Below are 19,534 nucleotides of genomic sequence, written 5' to 3'. Positions count from 1 at the left end.
ATGATAAAACGGACACTGGCTGTGCAAAAACATGCAAAATGAGGTTTACTGTGTGTCACATGCAATGACAAAAACAACACAATGAACTCTTCAAAGGTCACAGGAGATGAAGAGATAGGGGTGAGGATGAGGATAAGGTTGCAAATATAGGGACTGTATTTCTTGATAGAGTAACATGTGACCAGGGCTAATGTTGCCTTCATGCTGTTATTAACGGTCACCATTTTACAGTTTCTTAAAAACTGAAATGTTATAATGCAAAAGTCTAGCCATTATACAATGACAGGAGGTATGTGAGCTCTCTGTGTATCAATAACATTTAAACAATTCAGGGTTAGGTATACAGCAGGGTGAAGAGGAGTGGAGGCATAGCAGCAGAGTAAAAGAACAGGATTTACAGTTGACAGTGGATAGTGGGATTTGGGGAGAGGGATCCTATAGTTTTAACTAAACTTAAGTTGGCCATTTATATCAGTTTAGAATTCAATAGGTATTGATCTATCAAAGTTTTTGTCCATTGTTCAGATGCATTGTCAGAAACAATAACCCCGTCTTATATAGATGACATGCTTACAAATCAACAGATGCATGCGTAAAACTCCCATACTGTACAATCAACAAGATAAAATACTGGTATCTAAAAAGACAATGTTGCAACAACAAATCTGTACTCGTTGTCTGCACTTTTGTTCTTTTTTTTAAACATAATTATTAAAAGTAAAGTGAATGCAATTGCAAACTGCGACTTCATCAATACATGTTAAAGCACAGTTTGGGCAATGCATCTGAACAACAGAGAAAATATGTAAAGCAAATTGAGATTAAATAGCACACAGACACAAATTTCCATTTAAAAATACATTAAACCGATTGTGGTTTTTAATTAGAACAGTTTATAAAACATTTAAAAACATGTGTATTTCTGGGGTACACCTTTCATCTTTAAGTCAACATCTAAAATATAATGTAAATGAAGCTTACAGTTTTGAGAAACAATATTCAGCTATGTGGAACACTTAAAAAATATAACGTTTTCTGTCTGTATATTTGGGATATAAATTTGTGTGTGTACGTCATAAAGATTGAAATACTCACCCTCATCACGGGAGTAGTCCTCTCCGGAATGAGGCTCAAACAAGTAATCTCCAGTAGCCAGCTCAAATGCCTACAAGAGACCAAATAAAGTACTGTACTTGAGACCATACTGACTGTGTATACTTTAAAATAAATTGGATATGAGAGTACTGTACTGATAATGCATGTGTCCTTACCATGCAGGCAGTGCTCCAGATGTCTGCAGGAGTGCTGTAACCAGCTCCTATCAAGACTTCAATGGAACGGTATTGTCTCGTCTGGATGTCCTCTGTAAAGTGCTTGTGCTGTGGAGAAGAGAGGAGAGGAGAGGAACACATTTAATTATACTTGTATGTCTATTATATAACCGTTTTATTTGTTTCCTTATAACAAGGATATCTTGAAACACACAAATGTGATCACATTATTGAGATATCACCATTCACATTGCCCAGTGATAGGAATAACAAATTTTTTCAGTAACGAGTAATCTGATTGATTACCCTTCCCATCTTAATAACACCATTACAGTTACTGCCGATTACTGCGTTACTATAACTAAAGCTTTATTTTTCCATCCGATCAAGTAGGTCTCTGAAAGACTTTATTTTTTTTTACTTTTCTCTCTTGGTTAGTGGCAGGTGCACGAGACAAGTACATAAATGCTGACGATTGGCTGAGGTTGAGTAAAATGTCATGGTAAGCCAATCAGAGGTAGAGTTGGGCGGGTGTTAAAAAGCAATCATAGTTGGACACACAACGAACAACACAAGTGAGTCAGTCAATGAGAGACAGGTATGGCGTTGTGAGATTAAAGAGAGGGGGAACTTTTCCTGCTAAAGATATCCCACCGTGGTCAGAAAACACAGGGGAAACACCTTGTTTCTCTCACTATGACTCTAGAATGGCTACTCGCTCCGAAGATAATCTCAGTCACTCCAATCCACCCAGTCCCCCCACCCCCACCCCACACACAAACACACACACACACACACACTGGCTCGACGCACACACCAGCGCACAAGTATAAACATCAGGCCACTTAAGTTATTTTGCACTACATAGAGTGTATATATTTGTTATTTATTTTTGCTTTAGTGCTTAACGAGCATAACTTAATTCATCCCATTGGTGGCCTGTTGAGGGGCAATAAATATTAAAACTATTCAAACATAATATCTACTGTACGTACATGGCATTTGATTGGAGGCTAGTCTCACTTTGTCCCACAGCAACATTAAAATAGTTTAGATGTGTGTACATTATTTCTGTTAATAATGTATTGTATTTAGTGTCCATTTAATTATAATATTCAGATTTGATCAGAAATAACTGAACATGCACATGTATTTTAAGTTCCATTAAAGAGGGGTGGAGGAGAAGTCACATTTCAGGATTTAAAAATGTACTTGAAAGAAAGGCATTAGTTACTTTCTGAAGTAACTAGTTACTTTTATAATTTGTAACTGAGAATCAAATTTAATTACTTTTTGGAAGAAGTAACTAGTAACTGTGACGTTTTTTTAAAAGTATCTTGCCCAACACTGACATTACCATATATATATAGCCCTCATTTCCTCTCTGTGGGTAAGTCAAGTAATATTAAATTCCAAATACTGTGTCTTACCACCCAGCAGGCATTTCCGAGATCAGCGATTTTGACTCGAATTGACTCAGCGTTGCGCGGGTCTAGTGGGTTGATCAGGAGATCTGCAGCTCTGGCTCTGACTGAGAGAGGATGGAGTGGGAAAGAACAGAGTTAAAGGAGAATTCCGGATGATTCCAACACGTAGCTCTGTTGTCTGTAAATTCGGAGTGCTGTCAGTACAGAGAAAAACGAAAACAATCGGTGCTGCCTACACCGTGTTATCCTCCTGCTAGAGTTAGTACCCAACAGGTGTAAACAGGGCACGTTTTAAATGTTTTTGAGTAATGTGGATGAGTAATGGCAGAGCTGAGTCATTATAATAACCAGGGGAAATATGTGGACACAAAAACCTAATATTGAAAAACTGGCAGCTATAATGTATAAGATGGAATATCAAAACACAGTGAGGGTTATTCATTTTCATGTCATTATGCTTTTTTTCTATTCTTGATCTATCTAAGTAAAATTCTCATTTACATGTAGATTAAAATTTTATTTTTCATTAACAAAATTGGCAAGAAGGAAGCCTAAATCAAGTAGCACTAAATTATTTGTTATAAAAGGAATATAGTAGAAAGAAAGCTTATTTTTTAACGCCCCAAAGTGTTAAATATAAAATTAGGATATTGTTAAAAACATTATTCACATAAGTATGAGTTATTTCATCATAATTAGTTAATTCTATTTTGGGGATTTTATTTGAAATCATATTTATTTATATATTTAATAGATATTCATATAAATATTCATATAACAAATGTTTATAGTGCTTCTAAGTGACAATATAAATTAAAATGATACATTAAATAAAAGTGTAACTGATAAGAAAAGCGATTATAAAATGAAAATGTCCTCCAAAACAACTATGGTATGTTATTATGAGAATAAGTATGATGAAATAACATTTCATAACATGGATTTGTCTTAAATTATTTCACAAATTATAACGTAATTTAGGCCCGTATCTTTCACACAATTTGTGTGATTATGTGATTTCTATTACCTTAACATAATCATAATTCTGGATTCTGATTGGCTGGAACGTGTGGATTAATTTAACTGGACAGTTGGGAGCTTAAGAGCATTGTTGGCTTAACTTTATATGAAGGAGCAGTTGAAGGATTATGAAGCGTTGGAATAATCAAAAGGCTGCCATATATACTGTAAACAACAAAAGGTATGGAGGGAGGAACTCCTTGGCCAGACAGCTTATTTAATAAAGATTAAGCTGAGAGGCACCACTCAAATTCCAGTTTATTACTTGATAATTCAAATTGCCTAGATTTTTAGATTTAGATTTTTTTTGCATTGCTTTAATACATATTTGCGTGTTATATATTTAAAAAATAAAGTGAGCCAAAGAAGTGTTTTTTTTCTGTTTTGCTCCTAAAATGTTAATATTGGAGTTAATGGGGCATTTGGATGGTACTACTATGGTCTCTTTGATGCTTGTAGCACAACATGTAAGTCTGTTTGGATACATTTTTATATGTTTTGGTAAAAAGAAGAAAGGTGGTGTGAAAATTGTGTGAGTGAGCAGAAGTTGAAAAGACATTTTTAAGAATATATTGAACACTTTTGGGCTTTTATGGATTTCTTGAGTTTGTAAATCTGTAATTTTATGAGAAAATAATTAAATAAGTGTAAATCTGTGGATATACGGTCAACACATTTTACCTTTGGGTGTGTCTCCTGTGCTCGAGGACGACACAGTGCGACTACGGTCAGCGCTGGGGCTGTTGGGTGACTGGCCTGCTCCAATGTCTACCGTTTCAACAGAAGTGGGGTTTCCCGGCACAGGATCCAGGGGCAAGTCGGGGAAGAGAGGCATGATGGTCGGGTGGCGGTCACTACCACCGTTGGTAAGCCCCGGCTCGCCCAAGTCGCCATTATACATCTCATAACCGGAGCTGAGAGAGTGGTCCCTGTCTGTGTAGCTGAGCTCGGACTCCACCAGGGGGCAGAGTAGATGCTCAGCGGTGGGCGAGGGAGGGGGAGGATTGCCAGGGTTTGGTTTCAGTCCTTCAGGTCCCAACAAAACGTGACCATTGGTTTTGGCTGAATTGCTTTTGTTGTTGTGGGGTTTGATGGGACAGGAGGTTTCCGTGAGGAGTTCCGTGGTTGTGTCGTCATCTTCGTCTTCCTCGTCGTCATCCTCCTCTTCTTCATCCTCATCCTCGTCCTCCTCATCCTCCCCCTCCTGCTCCTTCGACTCCTCTGCTTCTGCCACTGCCGCCTCATCTGTTTTGCTTTCACTCTTTGGCTTCCCAGTCTCATTCTCCTCTCTTTCAGTCTCTTTTTCCTCCTTTGACTCCTCCTCCTCCTCTTCTTCTCCCTCCACCTCTTCCTCTTCCTCCTCCTCTTCCTTCCCCACCCCCTCCTCTTCCTCATTCACATCCTCTGCCCCTTTCAACCCCTCTTCTTCCTCAGCATCCTCCTCCTCCCCCTCCTTGCCTTCTATCTCTGCTTGTGTTGGATCTCTGTCACAAGAGTCTGTGGTGGGGGGAATGGGGGCATCTTTTTCAGCAGTACGCGTGGGCTCGTCCTCCTCTTCCACCTCCTCATCAGGGTCTTCATCAGTGATGTGGGGTGCCTCGCTCTGCTCCTGGGGAGACGCCGCACCTAATATAGAGAGAGCAGAGGAAAAACAGTTGCGAGAGGAAGTAGGTGGGAAGGAGATATGAACTCAGTCAAAGACAGTGTAGGCAGTGAGAGAAGAAGCATGTAAAGCGATTGGAGAGAAGGAGGCAAATGAGAGAAAAGGAGAATGAAAGAAAAAGAAGGTGAAGGAGGGAGACGGAGAAAGACTTTGTTTTCTTTTGTGAATCAGCCTAGCCTCCCATGCAAAGTGGTACTAGCGTGGGCTAGGTGGTTAGAGCCATTCCACCTCCTATTCATTCACAAACAGACTGCACAAACCTACTGCACATACACATACTCACACACTCCACGTTACAAGTCTTTGTTTAAGAAAAATCTTCTTTCTAGTTGTTGACAAGCTGAATACAGTAAAATAGAGCAGCCCAACCTTAATATGCTACTTAACTGGCAGGAATGATGCTATGAGTTTGCATACAGGCACTTAACTAATAACACTGATAAAATATGCTAGCATGGCTTGACTATGCAGAGTGCTTGTACGCCGTCTGTGGAACTAAACACCATTGCAACAGTGAACACTGCGTCACAGCCACCAAAATATAAAGGAAACATGCAACTTTCTAGGTTGGCAACTTGCTCATTGCCAACTTAGATACGAAAAATGAATATCCAAAATGTATACGGACCAGACTGAAATAAAATAAAAAACACAGAAAGCCTAAGCCATCTCCAAAGACAGCCGCAGCTAGGGATGTAACGGTATGAAAATTAAACCTCACGGTTACATGACCAAAATGATCACGGTTTTCGGTATTAATCGCGGTATTTTTTAAAAGTATGTTCAATGCCTTTAGCAGCAACTTTTCTAATCTTTACGTCCCCAGTTGCAGCAGGATTAAAATAAGTTGTCTTACTAATGCACAACACCAATTGTCCCGTTCATTAATGGATTTTCAATTAATTGTAATAATGTTTCATGAATTCTTTATTTATTTTTAGGTAATTAGATTTGTGGGTGCTGGAGTGCCAACAGGGGGTGCTACAGCACTCCCAGCACCCCTACTTTCAGCAGTGATTGATACAGCCAAAGAAAATACTTTTTGATTGTCTCAATATTTAGCAAAGCTCTGTAATGTTAATTTAGCATCATGCTGCATTTATCATGGGTGGATAGCATTAATTCCTGAATTCAGATTGTAATAAAGTGAGAGAAAAAAACTCTAACCCTTGTAAAAACAACAGCACTCAACCTGAAGAAAAGTTGATATGACTCACATGTATGATTAGTCAACCTGATGGGCCTCTCCCTCTCTCTCTCCCTCTCTCGCTCTCTCTCTCTCTCCCTCTCCCTCTCGCCTCCCTCCTCCTCCTCATCTTCCCCATCCTCCTCGTCATCATCATCATCTTCGTCGCTCTCTCCCAGAGCCATGCTGGGGCCCAGCTGCGGTGGCGGCAGCTGCAGGGGTGAAGACAGGTTGTGTTCATGCTCCCCTTTCTCTTCCCCGTCTTTGACTCTCTCCTCCCTCTTCTCGGCCTCTCTCTCCAAGGCTTCGATCTCCAGCATCCGCCTCTCCAGCAGCTCGGCCTGCCGCTTCTGTTTCTTCTTCAGCTTCTTCTTCTTGTTCTTGGAGATCTTCCCCACCTGGGACAAAAAAACAGGACGGGAGAGGGAGAGTCACAGGGGAAGCAAGACCATGAATGATTACGAGGTATCAAAGGAATACAACTTTTGATATTTATTTGAATCTTAGGTTATGATTTGTAAGTAATGTCCACTTAAGCTGCCAATGTATATTGATATTAAATGTAAGTACATTTGAAATATCACCACTGTCCATTAAAAAACATGTTTTCATTGTTCTTCTTCTACTTCTCAAAGGCCCAGACGGGAACACGCAATCAAACTGATTTCTAATTTTACTGCATCTAGTACAGTCTTTTTTAGAGTCTGAAAATTGCTGCAACCCTGTTTATTGGGGATATTGAAGATTCATTAAACATTGCTAATGTAGAGTAGTAGGAGCTTTGAAACCAGTTAGAACGTACAATTTTACTTTGTGTGTGTTTATGTTTGTGTGTGTGTGCATTCCTCCCATTTTATACTCACATCTGTTGTACTCACCGGTTTGAGCTGGGGGGCTGTGCTAACTGACAGACAAAGAAAAACAACAATGAGAGGCTCCAAAGTATCACTAAGTTCAATCTGTCCCACAACCAAGTTCACACAACGTTCAATATTCCACACGCGTGGAAAAGAGATAGGTTCTGTACATGTTTCCTTTAAAGACCTGATACATACACAATCTGTAGGTGAAGTGAGAGAACTGCAAAAAAGAAAGAAAAAGATCTTTCACACTCCCACTCTCTTTGCTTTGCTTCCTGTATTGTACAGTATTTTCTCACCTCAATCATTGCAGCAATCCAAATATGGATGATAAACCTCAAAGGAGTTACAGTAGAGTGAAAATTACTATATATACAAAATATCCTTCTAACCATACAGTATTTGCAAATGATTAATGATCAATCTTTCGTATTTTATATTAATTGTTTGTTAATATGCTCAACAGACAAAGTGCGGCTAAATAAACTTGTTATAACACAAACAATCCAAACTATGTTGTCATATCTTTCCAACATACTTTCGATCTCTTCTAAAACACAAAAATTAAATATAACATGCTGAAATAAAATACATGTTGCTATAAAAATACATCTTCACTTATTTTAATGACAATAATATAATAATGCCCTTCTGTTTTGACAGTAGATGGTTTTGTGCCTCACTTTAATTGAGTAGAAATGTAAGCAGTACAATTGGTTGCCCTAAGGCTCTAAGAGACTACATCGGCTGATGCAAGCAATTGACAGCTCATGAAGGGGTTCACCGGGAGGACAGGGGTCATGTCAAGTTTTTCAAGACTGTTTTTAAGAACTGGATTTTTTTCAGTCAAGGAACTCCACAGGAGATGAAAAAGCAAGAAATCGGGGGTGCGGTTTCAAAAAGGCAAGAAATTGAGGATGCACAAAAAGTGTTCTCTGTGAATCTTTTTTTCTTTACTGAACACTTCAATATTAAACATGGTAGTTTTTCATTCATGAAACGTATCAGACAATTTTTGACAATTCAATTGATGATTTATTTTCATTAACTATTAATTATCAATTTCAAATCAGGATAATGAGCTACTAACCTACTTCATGCAAGCCTCACCCATTACTTACAATCTAAATTTCTGTGAAGAAGCTACACATCTTGCGTAACTAAATCACTAACACAAAGACAAAGGCCTTTACCACATGCAGAGTTAAATGTAATTCCAAAACATTTAGTTTTTTCATTGCAAACTAAAATAAATGCTAATCTTTTAGACAAGTTTAGGAAAAACCCATACATAAATTGAAACGTTAAGAAATAGTTTTGGGCAATACATTTACTCGCTTTCATACTGAGAGTTAGGTAAGAAGATCGACCATTTTAACATCTGTACGCTAGATATGAAACTACAGCCAGCAGCTAGCTAGCTTAGCTTAGCATAAAGGCTAGAGACAAGGAATAACAGCTTAGCCTCTTCTCATCTAACTCTCAGCAAGAAAGCAAACTTCTCAAAATTTGATTCAAAATACACATAATGTAAATGTTTGCGCGTCTACCTGCTGATCCAGACGGTGGGGGGGCTCCAGCCTTCTGCCATTCGGTTGCCTCCATAGCCATACGCCTAACAAAGGCATCATCTACACACATCAGGATGTTCTCTGGCTTGATGTCCGTGTGGATGATTTTACACTTAGTGTGGAGGTAGTCAAGACCCTGCAGCACCTACAAACACATTCAGATTAACACACACAGGTTTTATTACTGAAAAGCATGCTTACAGTTGTTGTTTTGGTGCTTATACACTCTCAATGCAGACAAACCCTCCCTCCCTGTTCATCTCTCCTCGTTCCCTTTAAGTCTTTCTCTCTTCATAAGAGCCAAATAACCCATTCTTCTAATGATTGTCATTCTCTGAAGGCAGAGAGCAAAGACTGTTTTTGTTTCACCGTTTCTTTCATTTTTTCTGTCCAGAGGCTTTGAGATTGAAGCAGGGAACAGTGTAATTTAATTTCTACTCATCTTCAGCTTGGCTTTCGAGAGGTTGGAGGCTGGCAGCGGCTCAAACGGCTGAACAACTTCATATGCTCATCAGGTGGCTGAGGGGGAAATGCCTGAAAGCACCACGTCTCAGTGATGGCAGTGGTACTGAAGTCTAAAGTGGGAACTGCACAATAGCATGCACTGAATTATTAGACCAAGTATTGGGTGTGAATTTGTCTGATTCTTTTGCTCTTCTTATATAATATTTCTTCACACACGTTTTTTTTCTCCCTTTCTTTCCTCTCAAGTTACTCATTTACAAGTCTTGCTTTGCCAGACTCTCTTTCAAAGCTTGCTGGAGGACTCCACATAGCATTTGGGGATGGGAGGAAAACGTGCTCTGGTTTATTGTCATGACTATCGTCTCGGGCGGCGCTAAGCACCAGAGAAAAGGTGTGGTGCTGCTGCAAAATAGGCTCAGAAGGAACTTGTTTTGGTTGAACATGTCTACATTTAAAAGTTGTTTTAGTCACTTAACAGAAAACTTAGATTTGACAGATAGTCTAGCTAGCTGGCTGGATTGAACTGGGAGATATCTTAGAAAAGGTTAACTATAGTCCTCACAAATCGACCAGAGTTTAAAATGCCAGCACAAAGAAAGCCAAGGTCAACGGATTTCCGGCCTAAATGAGAGAAATCTGGCAGATTGCAACTGAGCTATCCCGGAAGTGGAACGTAAAGGATATAGGCTAGTCTTTTACAGTCTTTACAATAAAGTCTCAGTATTATAATACATGTGTATGTTTTATGATACACAGACTTACTTTTTGCCTAAGTTTAAACTACAACTGCTTCACAGAAAAAGAAGAATACTGCAACTACGCAGGTGCAGCATGCTTGGGTTGTGGTATGTATCTTCCTATCCACAATCAACTCATTCAAATTGTAGACATTCATTACTAATCATCAGTAATGTCAAATGATATCTCAGATTGTTGAAGACATGTTTAAGCTACTTTGTTTTAATACAAATAAAAAGGAAAACATTTCCCACTTGACATTTCCACATGACCACACTAAAAAGCTGGACATCTGAGTTTTCCACCAGCACTTAAACACAAAAAGTATTCGTGAATTGGAGAAAAAGCTCCAATCAAAACTTAATCCAAACCACATGGGTTAGCAATCTGTCAATAAATGAAAAAACAACAGAACAAGTCATTTTGAAATTCAATTGAAATCAACTGTGTTATTGTCAGTAGACTTTTCTCTCTCCATTGAATTACCTTTAACACAATGATTCTGCAGTTAGGCTACATGATGCTAATATCATTTTGTGCTACATGTGATTAAACATAAATCTCTCCACTCCATTCAGGACAAATATTTAATAACCGGCATGTCACCTTGTCCCCTTGTTCCCAGGTGAAATCCATGTAGTTATTTGCATTGACCAGATACATTATTTATCCAAATTATGTGGATATAAAGTCAGCAATATATATTTGTATCTAAATAGATTTGGTGTGTGTGTGTGTGTGCGTGTGTGTGTTTGTGTGTGTGTGTGTGTGTGTGTGTCCTTACCTGTTTGATAATGCTCTTCACACATGGCAGAGGCAGACCTTGGTAGTTGGATTTAATAATCCACTTCAGCAGGTGGTGACCTAGCACCTCAAACACCATACACACATCTGCGATGGAGAGTCAAGGACTCACATTATCATATCTCTGTCACCCACACAACCACAATCTCTCTCTCTCTCTCTCTCTATCCCTCTCTCTCTGTCTGATTGGGATACGTATGCCGTTGACTCCAGAGATCTTGAAGTCATCTATCAGCTGAACCACCATGTCCTTGTTGGGGTCACCGGGGTCGCTTTCTCTCACCTGGAGGACAAGAGGACAAAGAGCTGAAGCAAATATGACAGGAAGAAGAAACAGAAGGTGAAGCAGGAAAGGAAACAAACAAAGAACATTGAAGAAAAAAAAAGACAGGAAAACAGGAAGAACAAGAAAGAGGAAGAAAGAGGGAATGGGAAGACTGAAGGAGAATGAAGCTAGAGGAAAGACAGGAAAAGAGAGCATGAAAGGCAGAGGACAAGAGAAGATATATGTGGAAGATAAAGATGCAGACAGACTGATTAGAAGAGGAATGTCCTCTGCACCCATCATGCAAGATAAAAGATCTCTAGTGCTTCTTGTTACCTAACAGGGTGTTGGTAGGAGATGCAAGGTGTGAAGAGGGAAGAAAGAGGGAGGAAACAGGAGAGAAAATGTAGGAAGAGAAAATGTAGTAGAAAATGATGAAGTAGTAAGAAAGAAAGGAGACACAAAATAAAAAAGGAACGAAAAAGAACAAAGGAAGATGAAAAGAATAAGATTTACAAATTCTTAAATGTCAATCTAATCAGGTTCTCACACATCGCAGCAGTTTGATCTCATCCAGGGCCGTCTCTGTGTAATGCTGGGCGCTCTTCACCACCTTCATGGCCACAAAGTTCTTCACTCTGTTATGACAAACACAGATACATGAAGTTGTGTTCCTTCTAATTGGTTGTTTAAGCCAGTTAGGTTGATTAATGTGTCTGAATCAATATTTGTGACCAATGTTATAAAATGTCCCTCACCATGCCTTTATTACACGTTTGCTCAGCTATCATTTTAACTGCCAACACTGACATTGGAAATGCAAATGTTGCAATGTGGCATTTCATAAAATCCAATTAACGTTAACCCTATGGGTGTGAGTCAACCAAAACTCTTTCCCAGCACACCATGATTTATTCACCAAATGTTTTCGGCTATCAGGGGCGTTTCTGGCGTGTCCGACGTTCAAGCTTTGTTGCATCCTAATGTACCATGAATACAGGTATATAAAAGAAGAAATATCAAATACCATAAATACAACACATTTAATATTCAAACATTTGTTTTTAGAATATTCTCAAGCTGATCTTTCATCTTACCTCCATGAATATCAAACTGTTCCATTACAAAGCAACAAATCCTATATTTTATCAAATAATATGATGCAAATGAAAGCAATGCAAAACTGTTACCTGCAACAACTGATCTGATTTGTTTGCCAACTTAGGGGCAGTGAAAATAAGTTGTAAACACGACATTGACATATCATCACTTTTTAAGTTGATAAGACTTGTTACCAACAATGAGGACCCATCAGGTGTGTTTCACTAGGTGTGTAAGGTAGACTACTGGTCAAAAGTTTTGGGGTCACTTCCACATTTCCATTCCACTCCATTATAGACAGAATACAAGATGATCTGAGTGGGTGGCCGATCTTTAATGCATATCTACATTGACTATTATAAGAAACCATTCCTCCAATGTTCCAAAGGCACATTCTGTTTACCAATCTGATATTATTTTAAACAACTAACTGAGAAAACATTGGAGAACCCTTTTGCAATTATGTTAGGACATAATGTAATCTGAAAACTGCTAGAAAATACAATGCAACTGATTTCTGCTGGTATTCAGTCTATAATGGAGTGCAATGGAAATTTCTAAGTGACCCAAAACATTTGACCGGTAATGTAATTGTAAATAATGTCCCTGATGGCCCCTCATAACAAACAGCTTATTGACAAAATTATCATTCTAAGGCCAAAAAGTACTCTCTTGTAGTTCTGTTTTTAGTCACTACCAACTCCTGAGGGAAATATGTGACTCTATAGCTGCTAAATGCTCCACTATCTTCAGCTATTTGGTGCCGAGCAAGTAGTATACAGTCAGAGCTGCCTGCGGGCCAACAATGATGCTATGAGAAGGGGGCGACTGAACCACAACAGTAATGGCTAAAGTTGGAAATTATGCATGTTAGGAGGTAGGAGAGAAGACAACACAAGTCTTCATATTGACACACTGAATGTAACATTTGTCAAGGACTGTGACTGACAAACTCACTAGTTTATGACCACCATTAGTGTAACTAACACCAGTGGATAGGTAAATGAGTCTGTGTGTGTGTGTGTGTGTGTGTGTGTGTCTGTGTGTGTGTGTGTGTGTGTGCTCGTGTGTGTGTGTGCTTCAGGGAAAGGTGACACTGGGTTGATGATAGCTTCATCCATCCACACTGGTTGCCTTGTGAACAGATAAACAACATTATAGTGCAAATGGATGTCTTTGGTACCAGTGCAGGGTGGTGGTGTTGGTTGCAACCGTTGTCATGGTAACAGTCAACAGATGCACGCGTGTGTGTGTGTGTGTGTGGATGTGTTGAGGGCTTCTTTCATTACGCATTTGTGGCGAGTATGTGTATCTTTTTTGTCCACTATGCTGTAGTGTGTGTGTGTGTGTGTGTGTGTGTGTGTGTGTGCAAGTGTGTGTGTGTGCATGTGTGTGTGTGCGTGTGCGTGTGTGCATGCATATGTGTGACTCACTGTATGTCCCAGCATAGCCATACGGTGGAGAAGTGCCCCCACCCCAACTTCCTAATCACATGGTACCTCCCGTTGAACAAATCCCCGATCTTCACCGGATGGTACCCTCCTGAGGGATAAAGAGTGAGACAATGAAGGTTACAGGATGCTGATATCAGTCTTAACCAGGTAAGGACATGAAACGTATTAGTGATTAAGACGTGTAGGAAGACCAGGGAGGGAGGGAGGGAGGTAGAAGGAAAAGAAGAGCAAAAACAAGTCAATTGGAAGTAAATGTTATTTATATAGCCAATATCAAAAATTTGCCTCAGGGGGCATTACAATCCGTACAACATACAACACCCTTTGTCCTTTTCGACACCCGCTATTGATAAGTAAAAACTCCTCAAACAATCCCCTTTAATGGGGGAAAAATTGAAGAAAAATCAGGAAGAGCAACTGAGGAGGGAGCCCCCCCCCCCCAGGACGGACAGGCATTATATGGCGTTTGCACAGAATACACTAACAATTCATAATGGTAAAATGACACTTGGCATGTGAACATATATGAAAAAGAAGGATCCAGGAGGATGTCAAGCAGGTTCAAGGTGTCGACAAAAGCTAAAATAAAGATAACAAAATACATCCTTAAAAGCTCCAACAGTTGATCAAAGGGAATTAAATCAGCCACTATTTGGATAATCAATTAAGTAGTTTTTAAAGAAGAATACTGTTTAAATGTTGGCTGGTTCAAGCTTCTATAATGTCAAAATGTTGCTGTTCTTAAATAAAAGAATATTCAGAACCAATATAATATTAGAAAATATTATAGTTTTGAACTGATAGTTAAACAAAAAAAGACATTTGAAGATGTCACTCTTATGTAGATACCTTCAAGTAAAATGTTACAGAATGTTTGCTTATATAATGTGCTACATAATGCGCCTCTGCCCTGGAGTATCACAAACATGTATATAGTATATTGATACTGTGTTTGCAGTGTGTAGCTTTTTGTTACAAATTGAGCAAATTAAACATTGTTCAAAAGCACAAATCATTGTGTCATCTGTGAACCATTTTAAGATTTCAATATCAATATGATATGACAACAGTTGCTTTTTTGTAACAAGAGTGCACACAAAACAGTATAGGTATGTGCATCGGTAAACTGAGATGAATATCACTTACATTAATTCTGACTTGATAGTGCAGTAGATGATAGTAAACTCCTGAAGGTTTAGAAGGGACCAGGATCATCATGTTAACCAAAGATTTCAATAACAACTATTTTATTTTTGGGCTTGTGTTCAATTAGGAGACTGTTTATAAGAGGTTAAGAGGTTAAACAATAACAAATGTGTGGTTGTTTGTAATGCTTCAACGAAAGACATCAAAATCCTCTTTGCTGTTGCTACAATGACAAGACCAGCTGGCAAAGAAAGAAGTCTCGCTTACATCTGTTGTAGGGGTCTTTAATTTAACATAAATTTGGTGATTTGTATATTTTTAAATAATATAACACAGATGCACCAGAAGGTTGGGCATGCCAAAATGTGTACACAGAGTACACAGAACACTACAATGTTACTTTAACTCATAATAATAATAATAATCTTAATAATCTTAATAATATAATAATAATAATAATAATAATAATAGGCACTTCTCCTAAGAGGGTTTCAACATGCATTATATACGTTTTTTGAATTTCATAAAATATTCAGTAATAAATGAAAGAGGTGTAACACGTGAAGGGATTTATGAGTAGAATCACTTGTTTTTCACAGAAAGACAATGAAAAGAAGCCAAAATACACAACAGAGTTGTATTTCTGATTTCAGATGAATCCTTTCTCTTAGTCTCTCATCTTACTGAAGTGAGATCTGACAGTTTTCCTGTGCTTCTCTCAAAACAACCAAATAGAAATCAAGAGTTATACTCCAAAACATCATGATGAATTATAGCATGTAATTAAAATGCCTCCCTGTAAATTTGTCTGTTACTGTTAAACAGTAACAGACAAAATACAATTTAAAACACGGTGCACTAAATTTAGATATCAAATGATAAGAGAAGTGGAAAGTTCTAGAGTGTTTACAGAATAGGTGTAGCATTTTGAAACACAGCTGTGTAATGGAAATTAACCTCTTAGCAGACAGCACAGCCTTTGGCATCCTGGGACACTGCAGAAAACTAGACTGCCTCTCCTTTCTGGCAACCACTAAACAACCTTGAAAAGCTGGTGTCACAACTGCCGAGCGTTTTGCACTGATGGCTACAACGATGCTGCTGCAAATCCCATCAGGACGGAGGGAGAAATGGGGAAGAGAATTACAGACATCAACAGAGAGCGGAGATAGTGTTGAGCTCTGTACAACAGATGTAGAGTGGAAGTAATGGGCTGGGACAGATGACACCAGTATGCGTTGGTCTATCTTGGTGGCGTTCTGACCTTTGCAATAGTCCGCGGGGTCCTCCTGCTCCTCATCGTCGGAGCCCAGGATCTCCTCCTCTGGCTCCGGGGGCCCTGCTGGCTCAGGGGGAGGCGGAGGGGGTGGCGGGGGAGGAGGGGCACTCACCGGGGCTTTCTGCTGGGTCTCAGGCCTGTAAACACAACAGAAGGAAGGACATTAGGTAACCTATCAAGTAACTTCTAGATATATCTCAAAGCGAGTGCAACTCTAGACTGAGCTTTAAGTGCAAATGACTAATATCTAAACAATATAATTTAACACAGATTCATCCAGTACTGAGTTCCTGAAAGATTCTGATTTGCTTCTCTGAACACATTGTGTCAGACAGGTCTTTCATGCACAGGAAGTGACGATTAATAAGTCTGTGTTAGGAATAAATAAAACAATATCTACAGTTGACAGGATATCTATAGTCAGTCAGTGTAGCTGAACAAATAGAATGAATTTCTATAGAAACTCATATTTAACCAAGACGAAGGTCACAACACCAGACACTTTATTGACTGCAATACAATTAAATCAGAAGTAAACAATATATAACATTAAACATGTTTTGACCCCAAAAAACAATCAAACCTAGCTAACTGATATTTATCAAGGATTTCTGCCAAGACCAAGCCTAATTGCAGAACATACTTAAAAGAATGCTTTAGTTTTAAGTTGGTGCAGTTTTTTTCTTGTGTGTATGCCAAGCCCCATTTTTAACGCATTAAAATAAAATTCATGTCTAAAAGCTGCAGTGCTTAAGGAACTCTTTACTGCTACAACCACTTCTGTAAAGTCAAACCCAAACCCAATGGATCTTATTCTTACATTTTCTAAAGTTGTTGTAAAAGTACACTTTCAGATTGACAAAACAGCAGAACACAAGCGGTCCTCTCCATGACCATGGCTGGGCATAGTTGATGAAGACAACATTAACACTGTTAAAATAACCACAGGATAATTTTATTGTTCTAAAAAGGAATTTAAAAATCACATAATACAAACAAAAGGTTACATTCAATTGGGTTTTTAAGATCTAATGCTTTGACAGATTTCAAAAAGATTCAACTTAATGATAACACAGAATTATCGCCCAGTCCAAATCATAACTGCAGTTGGTCGATGGGCTGATATTGTTTGTAGCTCACAGACAGTCAACTTGAACCGATCAACACCCACCCAACACCTCAGACATGACTCACCAGAGAAAAATGAATGACATCCAAAATATGTTTAAAAAATCAATTCTGAATCATTCCTGAAAAAATGTACTGTTATGTAGAAGGTATTCTTAAAATGTATGGCATGATTAATGACACTGAAATATGAATACATATTAGACTATGATATCAGATCTCCACTCTCCATGCCAGTTCTCTCTGCCTTGTTCCACTCCCTTTTGCATTTCTGAACTGGAACTGAGCCCATGAGAGAGAACAAATAAAATAGGACTTCATTCAATAAAAAAAAAAAAAAAAGCTGGGAACTCCTGCTTTAAAGCACTGATCACTAAACTCTACCACTGTATGCTATACCTGCAGTACCACGGTGATGTAACAGTGCTATCCAACAAATGTGTCCACATTTGTTGTGATTGTTTGTGTCAGACAAGCTCTCCTGACTCACCATCCTGTAATATATGAACAAGGTGTGCATTGGAGGTGGGAATGTAGCTCTCACATTCATCAGTGCTGAGAAAAAGGGTGACATTTTCAATTAATCAAACATTTCCCTATCCTGACTTAATCAAACCTTCACATTAAAAAAAACTAACTCTCTGTTAGACAACAGAGCCCGACAAACACGTCCTATTCCATGTCACTTTACAGTACCGGCAACATGATCAAATGCTAAATTAGGACAGAAAAAATATAAAACACACAAAGCAAGCGCTTGTGAGCTGTTATAAAATTGCGGTCACAGGCTCAGACACATGATGGAGCCTCTTGGTGTGTTGCCATGGCAACTGCAGAGCGAGGAGGGGGGAAAGAAATCCAGGACACCAAGCGTTAACGTGGTGGCAAGGCCAACAAACACATGCAAACACACCAGCAATGGTTCTGAAGGACAGCAGATAGCATTGAGATTTCATGGCACTTTTACAACACACACACACACGCGCACACGCACACACTACCAGTAGAGGGCCTGTCCTTGCTGTAGGATGCTGCTTCTTTACCAAAGCACTCACGTAGGGTGTCTGTCATACATCACATCTATAAGCTCAGCGCTTTTATAAGGCCCATCTCGCCATTGGCTGTACGAACACTTAGCCTCCCATAACTTTCTGGACCTGAGCCGAACAGCAAAAACATTAAGATAGCAGAGAGAGACAGGCAGAGGAAGGACAGGGACACAATGAAGACAAATTGAGCATGTGAACAGCCAGAAAACAGAAAGAAGGAGGTGACAATTAAGAGAAACAAGAAAGGAGAGAATCAGAGAGGGGAGCAGAAAAAAGAAAGTAAGAAAAAAGGAAGTCAAATACAGAGAGAAGCCTCAACAGACTAAAACAACGACAACCTCAAGAGACATAAACAGAAAGACTAGAGCCAGAAAAATATGCAGGCAGAAACAGACTAGACCGACAGACAATACAGCATACCGAGAGAGAGACAGGCAGACAAACACAAGCCGAGACAAAGAAAAATAGAGAAGTAGGAAGACAATAGTGTAGGCTGACAAGTAGAGAGAACAGTCAACAAAACAGAGACACAAGCAGACAAAAACAGAGGCACCATGCACTAAAAACCGAAACAAAGAAAGAGAAAGAGACAGGAAGAAAACAACCGCATGGACACAATCAGGGGGAAAGCATAGAAAACATTTTGCCTTGTATGAGGATGCATGTTTTTTGAGACCAACTGTACATCATTCCACCTTAAATTCCACTGAAAACAGGTGGAGGTGGGAAAAGCATTCATGCTGAGCGAGTGGAAAACAAACAGCAGGCTGACAACAAGCTCATCTTTGAATACCAAAACACAACAGTGAACTAAGGTCATTACCTTTAAACACACAGTGTAGTATGTATTAGTGTGTAATTAAAAATTAAGATTTTTTTGGGAGGTGGTGATGATCTGTGGTGTAACCTTACTCCACAGCGCTGTGGAGATAGGTCTGGCAATGCGAGACTAGGGTTAAAACCTGTTTTGTGTTCAGTGTACCACTGGTGGTTTGAAATTGGGATCATGCATCATTTCTCGGTTTTGATCGTGTAACTTTTTCCCTGTGCGCGCTAGAAAGCATGTCGACACGTCATTGTAATCTGTGGTGCCAGCACGTTCCAATG

The 19,534-nt window shown here is 39.1% G+C and overlaps 1 protein-coding gene across 8 annotated transcripts in view; it reads right to left on the bottom strand.

Moving 5' to 3' along the window:
• The window catches only part of srpk2 (SRSF protein kinase 2), a 62,303-nt gene that overhangs the window by 5,433 nt on the left and 37,336 nt on the right, over positions 1–19,534 (bottom strand). For 5 of the 8 annotated variants that reach the window (XM_034879991.1, XM_034879994.1, XM_034879993.1 and 2 more), the window contains 12 exons: positions 16,236–16,387; positions 13,805–13,913; positions 11,821–11,908; positions 11,201–11,288; positions 10,986–11,092; positions 8,978–9,143; positions 7,431–7,471; positions 6,599–6,965; positions 4,400–5,344; positions 2,702–2,802; positions 1,272–1,379; positions 1,096–1,165 (listed from right to left, as the gene is read on the bottom strand). In XM_034879991.1, coding sequence (XP_034735882.1) covers positions 1,096–1,165; positions 1,272–1,379; positions 2,702–2,802; positions 4,400–5,344; positions 6,599–6,965; positions 7,431–7,471; positions 8,978–9,143; positions 10,986–11,092; positions 11,201–11,288; positions 11,821–11,908; positions 13,805–13,913; positions 16,236–16,387 — 2,342 coding nt within the window. The remainder of the gene's footprint in view (positions 1–1,095; positions 1,166–1,271; positions 1,380–2,701; positions 2,803–4,399; positions 5,345–6,598; positions 6,966–7,430; positions 7,472–8,977; positions 9,144–10,985; positions 11,093–11,200; positions 11,289–11,820; positions 11,909–13,804; positions 13,914–16,235; positions 16,388–19,534) is intronic. The other 3 variants (XM_034879992.1, XM_034879998.1, XM_034879999.1) reach the window with 1 other exon arrangement.

This window comes from Etheostoma cragini, chromosome 8 (genome assembly GCF_013103735.1).
Source record: "Etheostoma cragini isolate CJK2018 chromosome 8, CSU_Ecrag_1.0, whole genome shotgun sequence".
Classification (NCBI taxonomy): domain Eukaryota; kingdom Metazoa; phylum Chordata; class Actinopteri; order Perciformes; family Percidae; genus Etheostoma; species Etheostoma cragini.
The sequence above is the reverse complement of the archived record's forward strand: the minus strand, read 5'-3'. Positions and strand labels throughout refer to the sequence as shown.